Source organism: Lepidochelys olivacea (assembly GCF_965140295.1).
Source record: "Lepidochelys olivacea isolate rLepOli2 genome assembly, chromosome: 14".
In the NCBI taxonomy this organism is placed as follows: domain Eukaryota; kingdom Metazoa; phylum Chordata; order Testudines; family Cheloniidae; genus Lepidochelys; species Lepidochelys olivacea.
The window spans coordinates 40,964,164-40,975,507 of NC_140424.1; the positions used below are offsets into that span (position 1 = coordinate 40,964,164).

At 52.2% G+C, this 11,344-nt stretch overlaps 1 protein-coding gene across 1 annotated transcript; it reads right to left on the reverse strand.

The window, feature by feature from the left end:
- Nucleotides 1–238: 238 nt before the first annotated feature.
- LOC311531009 (uncharacterized protein) lies at nucleotides 239–6,055 on the reverse strand (the record flags this gene model as incomplete). Its single annotated transcript, XM_084648069.1, has 3 exons — nucleotides 239–4,899; nucleotides 5,188–5,301; nucleotides 5,929–6,055. The coding sequence occupies 3 exons, from the start codon at nucleotides 6,053–6,055 to the stop codon at nucleotides 1,856–1,858; spliced, it is 3,285 nt and encodes a 1,094-aa protein (XP_084504195.1). The 3' UTR covers nucleotides 239–1,855.
- Nucleotides 6,056–11,344: the final 5,289 nt, after the last annotated feature.

An 11,344-nucleotide genomic window follows, 5' to 3' on the forward strand; every position in this document is an offset into this window, starting at 1 on the left:
GTGACTAGCCAGACACTCATGAAGTTACTAAAGGACTCAGCAACATCAGCCACTTTTCTACTCCCAGCCTTGCACCCCCGGAATCTGCATCTTGGACTGCTCAGTCTGTTCACTCTGCTGGACAAACTCAATAATTAGTGGGTCACCCCCCCCGCCCCCCCGACAAAGGGGTCGGATTAGGTCGTAGCCTTGTTCTCTCAAGTCAAATCCCCCAAACACTTCAAGGAAAACACACAGGTCCAGACAAAACACTAAAATCAGTTTATTAACTGGAACAAGGAGGTTTTCAGGGATCACAAGGGAGAAAGATGTGAAAGGTCAGAACTAGTTAAATCTATACAGTTAAAACATGCATTTTAAATCGTAAATTTGACCAATCTAAGGAAAATGCAAAGCAAGCAGGTTTTCGCACCCCGCCCGCTATTGCAAGCGGTTCACAGTTCTTCGTACCCAGGAGGGATTTCCTTCCCGCCTTGGTGCATCCTCCCCAGTCCAAGGCCTCTGTGGCCTTTCAAGGCATATCCTTGATTTCTGTAAAGATGGGAGAGGAGAGGTGAAAATGGAGGCAATTCTCCCTTCTGCTTTTATACCATTCTCTTCTTTGAGATTCAAGCTCCAGCCAGGGGGCAGGCAACAATCAGTCTGTGGCCAAAGTGAGCATCCAGCCGTCCTTCTGGTGAATTGTAACTCTCTTGTTCACAGCTCCACAGCTGGTGAATGGCCAGCTAAGCAATTAAGGGCCACTTAGCACCTAGCTGGTCTGCAGGTACCATTGTCTCTAAAGAGTGAGTCTTCATTCTGGGCGTTTTCCAGCTTTCCAGCATGTAACAAATGTACAGCAAACTCTCAGAGCTCCATGGACAGCGCTGATAGACACATTTCAACAGGACAATAATATTCACCACTTGATAACTTTTCCTAGGATACTTCACAAGACATACTTTGGAGAAGATTTATCCTTCTGTAAACGTGGTGGCCATAAGAGTGTAGACCAGTGGTTCTCAAAAGTGTTTCACTGGCCCCCCCTTCTTTGTGTGTGTGGTCATTTACGCCCCCGCCCTCACAAGCACATATATGGCCACCCAGCTCTAAAGGCAGAGTCGCTGCTGGCAATGCGCCCGGCTCTGAAGGCCTCCAGCAGCAGCACAGAAGTAAGGGTGACCGAGTGAAAAGTGATATTCGTCAACATCACTGTTCACAGCAGACTTATCACCCCATTGCCACCCTGATTTCTGCCTTGCTGCTCCACCTGGCTTTTGAGAGCCTGAGCATTTATCCCCAACTCCCAGATAGGCCAGGTCCTTCTTCAAGAGTCCCAGCCAGAGGTCACGCCTCCCTTGACATATTCCTGTGCCTCCATTGGGAGGACATGCCCCACAGTTTGAGAATTACTAGTGTAGACAGTCACCGTTGCGATCGGAACCCAAGATGGTAACACCTGCTCCTTTCTGTCTGTGGGATCCCCAGAGAAAATGTCCGAGCAGGAGAGAGGAACAGATCTCACTGATATTAACCTTGCAAAACACATTTTGGTGATTTCAGCTATAAACATTCCCTCCATCCTTCAGCCCCTAACCCCAGTGATTTCAAGGAGAGGGAGCTGGAATTGGGCAGGTGACATGAGCGATGGGTATAATCTCTGAATTAACAGAATACAGGAACCCTTTCCATAAATTGTTAACCTCTAAAAACATATAGCTAAACAGACCAGGACAGTTACCCCTCTTCCAAGTCTTTAACATGTTTACATTTTAAACTCTAGCTTCATGAAGGTGGAAACACTTTTAAAATCTCATTCTAAAAGTTGAATCTGAGTCAATTACATACAAGTTGCTTAACCCTTTCTTACCATGTGTCAAAGAAATTTAAATCTTGTGTGGATTCTTCCATGTTTAACGAGGTCTGACGTCCGTATGAAACTTTTCCCACATTCCAAGCACTTGTGGGGTCTCTCTCCTGTATGGATTTTCTGATGATAACCAAGGGCTGATTTGCAAGTGAAACTTTTCCCACAGTCCAAGCACTTGTGGGGTCTCTCTCCCGTGTGGCTTTTCTGATGATAACCAAGGCCTGAACTCGAAGTGAAACTTTTCCCACAGTCCAAGCACTTGTGGGGTCTCTCTCCTGTGTGGCTTTTCTGATGATAACCAAGGCCTGAACTCGAAGTGAAACTTTTCCCACAGTCCAAGCACTTGTGGGGTCTCTCTCCCGTGTGGCTTTTCTGATGATAACCAAGGCCTGAACTTGAAGTGAAAGTTTTCCCACAGTCCAAGCACTTGTGGGGTCTCTCTCCTGTGTGGATTGCCTGATGACGAACAAGGTCTGATTTCCCCTTGAAAGTTTTACCACAGTGCAAGCACTTGTGGGGTCTCTCTCCTGTGTGGACGGCCTGATGACGAACAAGGCCTGATTTCCCTTTGAAACTTTTCCCACAGTGCAAGCACTTGTGGGGTCTCTCTCCTGTGTGGCTTTTCTGATGATAACCAAGGCCTGAACTCGAAGTGAAACTTTTCCCACAGTCCAAGCACTTGTGGGGTCTCTCTCCTGTGTGGATTGCCTGATGATAACCAAGGCCTGAACCCGAAGTGAAACTTTTCCCACAATCCAAGCACTTGTGGGGTCTCTCTCCTGTGTGGATTGCCTGATGACGAACAAGGTCTGATTTCCACTTGAAACTTTTTCCACAGTGCAAGCACTTGTGGGGTCTCTCTCCTGTGTGGACTGCATGATGACGAACAAGGCGTGACCTTCGTATGAAACTTTTCCCACACTGCAAGCACTTATGGGGTTTTTCTCGTGTGTGGATTGCCTGATGATTAACAAGCTGTGACTTCCGCTTGAAACTTTTCCCACAGTCCAAGCACTTATGGGGCCTCTTTCCTCTGTGGACTGCCTGATGTTGAACAAGGGTTGACCTTAGTATGAAACTTTTCCCACAGTCCAACCACTTGTGGGGTCTCTCTCCTGTGTGGATTGCCTGATGATGAACAAGGTCTGATTTCCGCTTGAAACTTTTCCTACAGTGCAAGCACTTGTGGGGTCTCTCTCCTGTGTGGACTGCCTGATGACGAACAAGGTCTGATTTCCCCTTGAAACTTTTCCCACAGTGCAAGCACTTGTGGGGTCTCTCTCCTGTGTGGCTTTTCTGATGATAACCAAGGCCTGAACTCGAAGTGAAACTTTTCCCACAGTCCAAACACTTGTGGGGTCTCTCTCCTGTGTGGCTTTTCTGATGATTACCAAGGCCTGAACTCGAAGTGAATCTTTTCCCACAGTCCAAGCACTTGTGGGGTCTCTCTCCTGTGTGGATTGCCTGATGATTAACAAGCTCTGACCGCCATCTGAAACTTTTCCCACAGACCAAGCACTTGTGGGGTTTTTCTCCTTTGTGAATTCTTTTATGTTTAAGAAGGTAAGATTTCTGCATGAAAATTTTCCCACAGTCCAAGCACTTATGGGGCGTCTTTCCTGTGTGGACTGCCTGATGTTGAAGAAGGGTTGACCTTAGTTTGAAACTTTTCCCACAGTCCAAGCACTTGTGGGGTCTCTCTCCTGTGTGGCTTTTCTGATGATAACCAAGGCCTGATTTCCCCTTGAAACTTTTTCCACACTCCAAGCACTTGTGGGGTCTCTCTCCTGTGTGGCTTTTCTGATGATAACCAAGGGCTGATCTCCAAGTGAAACTTTTCCCACAGTCCAAGCACTTGTGGGGTCTCTCTGCTGTGTGGCTTTTCTGGTGATAACTAAGGGCTGATGTCGAAGTGAAACTTTTTCCGCAGTCCAAGCACTTGTGGGGTCTATCTCCACTGTGGATTCTCTGATGATTAACAAGGCTTGAGCTCACTGTGAAACTTTTCCCACACTCCAAACACTTATGGGATCTTTCTCCTTTGTGAATTGTTTTATGTTTAAGAACGTCTGATTTCCGCTTGAAACTTTTCCCACAGTCCAAGCACTTGTGGGGTCTCTCTTCTGTGTGGACTGCCTGATGTTTAACAAGGTCTGACCTGTGTATGAAACTTTTCCCACAATCCATGCATTTATGGGGTCTCTCTCCTGTGTGGACTGCCTGATGTTTAACAAGGTGTGACCTGTGTATGAAACTTTTCCCACAATCCAAGCATTTATGGGGTCTCTCTCCTGTGTGGACTGCCTCATGAATAACAAGGTCTGACCTCCATATAAAGCTTTTCCCACAGTCCAAGCACTTGTGGGGTTTTTCTCCTTTGTGAATTCTTTTATGTTTAAGAAGGCATGATTTCTGCATGAAACTTTTCCCACAGTCCAAGCACTTATGGGGTCTCTCTCCTGTGTGGATTGCCTGATGACGAACAAGGTCTGATTTCTGCTTGAAACTTTTCCCACAGTCCAAGCACTTGTGGGGTCTCTCTTCTGTGTGGCTTTTCTCATGTGAATCTAGTGCTGACTTTGAACTGAAACATTTCCCGCATTCAACACATTGAATGGGCTTGTCTACAGTGTGGCTTCTCCCATGGTCATTGAGATCTGTGCGCTTATTGAAGCTTTCCCCACTGTCCAAGCATTGAAATGGTTTCTCTCCCGTATGGACTGTCTGATGTGTAACAAGTTGTGATCTCACAATGAATCCTTTCCCACACTCAAGGCAGTGCCAGAGTGTCTCTTCCTTGGGATTTGTCTGCTGCTCTCTGGGATTCTTGTCTCCACCCCCACCGTTAAGAGATTCATCCACTTTCTTCCTGGGTTGGTTTATCAGAAGCCTCTCTGACCTGTGCCAATTTCCCCAGGCTTCTCCCTGATTCCAGCAATGGGAAAAATTCCCTTCAGCTCTTCCCAAAAAGGTCCCCTGTGGTTCCACTTCCCCAGGAACTGCCTCATGATGATTCCCCTCCTTCTTCTCACTCCCTCGCTCAGCACCTGCTGGGAGAGACACAATCCAGAGAGGAGTCATTGTGCTGGGGAGAAAGAGGAATAGCACTGAGGGAAAAGCCAACACAAAGACTGAGCAATTGGATTCTGCCTCCACATCCCACCCAAACGCTTACAAGGAAGGAGAGACGGGAAGGGTGGAATGGTGTGAGGAATATCTGCTGACCATAGCCCTGCTCTCGGTGAGATGAAGAAGAACTGAGGGCGTTACTCACATCATATTTTGGGATTCTCAACTTTTATCTTCATTCCCTAGATGGTTTCTCTGTCAGTCCTCACCTTTGCTGGTGCATCTCAGAAGCCTTCTGTCCTTGAAATCCTGGAGATCGGACACCCACAGCTCTTCCCCTCGTTCCAGCCGGGCGATAAGCTCAGGTTTGGGAATGGGAAATCCTGTGCAGAAGGTGAAATGTGTCCAGATCAGGGTGCATGGACCATCGGTGGAGGATTTGTCACAAAGGACGTTCCGTGAGTGGAACCTGTCCCTGTGCTCTGCTGGAGGAACTTGGAATCCAAGAGGATGGGAACAGGGTCACTGAGCCCCCTTATGCAGAGGACATTGTCTGGGGAGGTGAGTTGAATTATTACTACACCCTCACTAGGCGTTCCCAGGATCTGTGCGCTCTGGGGGCCTTGCTGACTCACACACAGGTCTCGACTTCAGCCTGCCTCTTTCTAAACCTGCAGAGCCCAGAGCCCTCCCCATGCCTGGAGCTATTCCCAAGGAGGGAGATGAACAGAGATTGTATGTGCAGCCAAGAAACAATACAGAGAAGAAAAAACAATGCGGATTTATGCCCCTTTGAAAGCTGGAGGGGTGGGGATGGTTTAGCTTGTCCATTGAGTTTTGACTCCCGTGTCCCAGTGGAGAGGGCACCGAAATGCATGTATTTCTCACATGGCAGCTGTGCATTATGGAACCCATTCGCCTCTGCTCTAACTGACCAGGGAAAAACCTCACCACATTAAGACACGTAGACCCCACAGCTTCTAATAACTGAGGGGACGGGAATCCCTTACCCAGCGAGGTCACCGTCTCATAGTTCTCCTGCATGACGTCTCTGTAGAGGGCTCTCTGAGCGGGGTCCAGCAGAGCCCCCTGCCCCTGGGTGAAATAAATAGCCACCTCCTCGAAGGTCACCGGCATCTGAAACACCAAGAGTCCCCCACTCAGCACCTGCTGCCCCAGCCACAATCCAACTACTCATGGGAAAGGGAAAAAAAAACATGAAGCTGTGGGAGGGCCAGAGTAGCAGAATCCCACCCACACCCTGCTGAGAACAGCCAGGAGGCTTCAGGGGGCGGAGAAGGTGAGAGCTCCCTGTCCGCCCCAGCACAAGGAGCACGCCAGGATCTTCTCATTTCCCACACGCCTGCCAGCCACAGACTGGGACAGGAAGCAGAGCTCTGAGCTGGGGACAGGGACAGGAATCCTGACAGCTTCCCTTCATATTTCACAGCAGCCCCAGGCAAGTGGGTTCAGGATCCAGCGCTGGGAGCCTGGAAAATGTTCCCAGCCCTGCCGAGGTGGTTATATCCTGCCTGAGAAATGGGGGAATGTCCCCTTCCCCTTTCCCTGCCACAATGGGCCTACTTAGGAAATCAGTAGGTTAATCAAACCCTCTCTCCTCCCTCCACCGCCCAGCAGCTCCCTGAAAATCCCCTACCTGAGCTGGCTCCAACACAGCCATTTCCCTTCTCTGTCCCCTGGAAGACTGGCCGATCTTTGGTGAAACGTGGTCCTGATTCCTCAGCCTGTCGGGGCGAGAGGGAGGTTACAAAAGGGGCTTCTGTCCGTGTCTCCCCCCGATTCCCCCCAGACTCTTCAGATCCTCCCAGTAACAGCATCTCTGAGCCAAATGCTAAAGAAAAGGGAAGAACCAAAAGGGCCACTTTGGGAGATTTCCCCCCATTGCAGTGTAAACCCCTCTGCCTTAACAATACCTGCAGACCTCTGGTGGTGTCACCTGAAGATTGAGCTGCCCTGGACTCCCCCGGCAGCCCCCAGGGACAGGCAGGAAGAGGCTTAACCCAATTGGCCCATCCGCGCACCCCCCTGCCTGAGACAGCAGTGACTCCGGTCTGACTCTGGTGTGGCTGAGATCTGAACCCTACAGGGAAATCAGACCACGGCCCTGGGCAGCCCCCAACACTCAGGGCACACAGACCCCACCACCACAGGGGTGTCTGACAATAACACACTCAGAGCCGGGTGCGGGGGGCTGGGTTTTTTTCCGTGTAGCTTCTGCACCCTGAGGGGTTAGTCCCCTGATCACTCCCAAAGCTGAGAAGAGCTTCTCTCCGCCCGCCTCCCCACATCCCCCCTTTCCCTCGCTGTGCCCCCCACTCACGTCTTCCCCCATTCCCGACCTCGCTCCCCTCAGCCCCACAGTCTCCCGATCCTCCTCCATTGCCCCATCTTCCCTTCCGTGCACCCCTGCCCCCGGCATCCCCTGCACCCGCCTCCGGCCCCTCTTTATCCTCCTCCCCCTGCAGCCCAGATGTGACGGGGGGGGCCGCTGCAAGGGGGGGATGGGAGGGTCTCTCTTACCTTCCCCTCGAGCGGGGCCCCCCGGGGCAGGGGCCGGGCCGGGAAGGGGCCCTGGCCGGGCTGGGGGCTCTGCCCTGGGAGAGGTTCCCGGGGAGCAGCGGGCAGGGCCCGGCTGGAGGTTCCCCTCTCCCGGCTGCAGCCCGGGCTCCGGGCTCCCAGCACCAGCCGCCAGGGCTCGGGGATCTCGCCGGGAGCCAGAGTCCCCGCAGCGGCTGCGAGTCACTTCCTGGGCCGGGCTGAGCCCCGCGATCGCTCCCCCCAGAGCCGCCCCCCAGCCGCTCCTGGGTCCTAGCGATCAACTCACCGAAGGATCAGCATCCCTGTGCCCGGCTCCTGTTACACTCACAGGCTCCAAGGTCACAAGGGACCATCATGAGCATCTTGCCCAGGGGTTCTCACCACCAAATTTGGTGGCCTCAGAGGGTGGCCAGCAGCTCTCGCTGGTGCCCGCTCTCACACTTGCCCCTATAATCCCAATTAACTTTACTAGAAACCAATCAATATGCACAGAGGCAAGAGGGTGGAATACTGGCTAGCAAAAGGATGTGAGTCCTTTACCCAGAGGCCTGCATGACCTCGAGGACCCCTCCCCCCCGCCCGCTTCCACTCTGGACCCGTAACCCCAAGGCTGGGCCCAGGTCTCCTGAGGCGCTGGACCCCCAGTCTTGTGATCACTCACGACAGCTGTCCCCACTGTGGGGTGTTCTCTCCACTCTGGATGCTTCCTTGATCATTGCACAGAGTTAAGAACAAATACAATTTATTAAACAGCAAGTAATACAAAAATAAGGAGAAAAGTGGGAAAGATGAAAGGAAAACATGTCACCCCGCACTGTGGGGGGGAACCCCAAACAACCCTCTCTGGAATGCCAGGGAACTTCACAGTCTGTCCCTCCAACGTCCCAGGCCTCCTGCCCAGACCCTGACTGTGCTGCAGGCATGCCCAGGGTTGGACACTAACTCTGGTGTTGGCTTCAGGCTCCAGGTAGTAGGACCCTTCTTCCTAGCGTCAGCTGCTTCCTGTCAGGGTTATGATCCCCCACCCAGTCTGGCCTGCAAGGCCTCTTGGCTGAGGGTCTCTCCTTGCCCTGGGCCCTTTGCCCAGGGTCCCCTTCGCTCACTGCTCCCGGCTGCTCCAGTTTCCCTCTGCCTCCAGCCCAGCCCAGCCCTCCTCTCTCCTTAGCCCCTCCTGCTCTGCTCTAGCCCAGCCAGCTCCAGCTGACACAAAGGAGAGGAACTGGGCTGCTGACTCCCTCATTGGCCTGCCTGCCCTGTCAATCAGGCTGACCTACAGCATTGCCCCCCCCGCACCTGTCAGTCTCAGGGTCTTCATTTCTCATTGGCCCTTCGCCTTTCTTTTGGTGTTCGGAGAAGGCCTAACTAATGGCCCACTCATTAAGTTTCAGTAAGGGGCCAACAATCCCCTTACTCCTATAAACATGAAAATCATAGTTTCTTTATTGGCAGTTAGTAAATCCGCTGCTGTGAAAAAGGGTATTTCTATGTTTGCTAAAAATTTTCTCAACCTCTCAGCTAGCGACTCGGGTTGCCAATTTGGAAATATTTTAAAAATGGACACTCAAGTCGGAGTGCTGCAACCTCCCCTGCCCCACCTCTTCCCCCCAAGGTCCCATCCCTGCCCCACCTCTTCCCTCCAAGGCCCTGCTCCGACTCCACCTCTTCCTCCAAGGGTCTACCCGCCCTCCACTTCTCTTTCCCCCTTCCCTGCCGAGGTCAGGAAGGGCTTGTCTGTGGAGCCGGGGCTGGGAGCTGCAGCTGCCCAGTACAGGTAGGAGGCAGCCCCGGCTGAGTAGTCTCTGATGGGAGTGATGACCCAGTGCCTCCCCACCCGCAGTAACTCGACTTTACCCTAACAGTACCCACGGTGCCAGAAGTGCTGGGAACGCGTCAGGGACAAGTTCTGCTTTCCGATGGTGGAGGAAGGAACCAGGGGACAGGTGGGTTAGACTCAGTTCTGACCAGCAGGAAAGAATTCATTGGTTGGCAGAGCGGGCTCTCAGTTCCCCACATTGCCCCTCCTCCATCAGTGGAAGTGCTCCTGGTGAGGACGCACCCCACCGACCCAAGGAGGACAGTGTGGACATCATGTACCTCAGTCATTAATGGAGTGGTTATAAGTCAGCCAAATACAGGTCAACTTAAGTTTGGAGTGTTGACGTACCCTTACAAGCAAAAGGATTTCTCTCACCCAAAAGCTTTCAGCAGTCCATGCTCATTGGAAAGCCTTCCAGCTCGGACCACTTCCCCAGCTCAATGATGCTCCTGTTGTCTTTCAAGGGATCTTGCTGCCCTGAGTAGACATGGGGTCAGAACCCCTTTCCCCGCTTCTTGTACTTGGATCCTTTATACTTGAAAAGTCTTTGCTGGGTCATGGGGTCAGGGAAGTCCGTGGCATCAGTGAGCTACACACTGTGCTACAGATGAATTGTAAGTTTCTTTGTTTACCCCTTTCTTCCTGTTGGTGGAAATCTCAGAGAATCCTTTAAGACTCAAAATCCGGGGAAGAAATTTACCCATTTTCTTCTCAAGTGGCTAAACCGGCTTCACTTCTCGCCTCATTATTCGGCTGTATTAGTTACAAAAGTTTTAGCATCATCATAAAAGAAAGAGAACGAAAGAGAAAACAACCCTCCCATCTACAAATGATCTGGACCAAACCTAGAAAAAGCCGGGAAGTAATTTTACCAATAGATGGAAACGGGACTATAAGATCTGAAAGTCCAACTGTGCTTTGAAGTTCATTGAGATTTCCCTGCCAATTCCAGGTCTGTGACACTTCCTTCTCCAGCGCTCCGGAGTCTGACTAAGATCATAGACATCAAAGCTGTGACTCCTAAGCATGGAGAGCCAGGGACAGGGTGGTACGTGACACCGTGGGAGATGGAGGGATAGAACGGAGGCAGGTTAAACTTTCCATGGCTGGGACAGAGGCTGCTGTGTGGAGAGAGGAGCATGACAGTGAGAGGGGAAGGAGGGAATCTCTCGCACTCACCCCGTTGCCCTGAAATAGCACAGAAGCGAAAACTCCACATTTTACTGTCCCTTCTCCCGCCTTTTTAGCTTCTGGTTAATTCTGGCCCATAAGGGATAAAATGTAGAAAGAGTAAATGCTTGACTATCTGGGAATGAGACAACCTGGCCCCAAAGGGGGAACTCAGGGACTAGCAATCACTCTGCTAACGGGAGGTCGGGGGTCAGAAACTGTGTTCCCGGCAGGCTACGCAGCTGAACTGCAGGCTATGGAGGGCTGTGGAGGCAGGCAGGGAGAGGAGCCCCTCCCCAGGTTTGGCCCAGGTCCACTGGAGCTGCTGGGGAGAGGAACCCCTCCCTCAGCCCGGCCCAGGACCACAGGAGCCGCCGTGGCTGGGGAGAGCTGCCTCTGACCTGGCCCCAAACTGCTGTGGTGAGAGAGGGCTGGGGGAGTCCTCTCTCCACTGCAGTCTGAACCCCAAACCCCTCATCCCCAGTCCCAACCCCCACATGCCTAGCCAGGGCACTCACCCCTCCGCACCCCATCCCTCTGTCCCAGCCCTGAACCCCCTCTCACACATCAACCTCCAGATCCGCAGCCCCACCCCAGAGCCCGCACCTGAATCCAGAGCCCTCACCCCCTTCACCTCATCCCTGTCCCAGTCCTGAGCCAGTTCGCACACTCCAAATCCCTCGGCCCCACCCCCACCCCATGAATTTTGTTCTGTGCACCAATATGGAGATGATGTGTCACATACTGGTGCGTAGCACCAAATTCATTCCACACTTGGACGTAAAAACTGAGGGAACACTGGTCAGAACACATCAGATGCTGAGCGGGGTCCAGCAGAGCCCCCTGCCCCTGGGTGAAATACACAGCCACCTCCTCCAAGG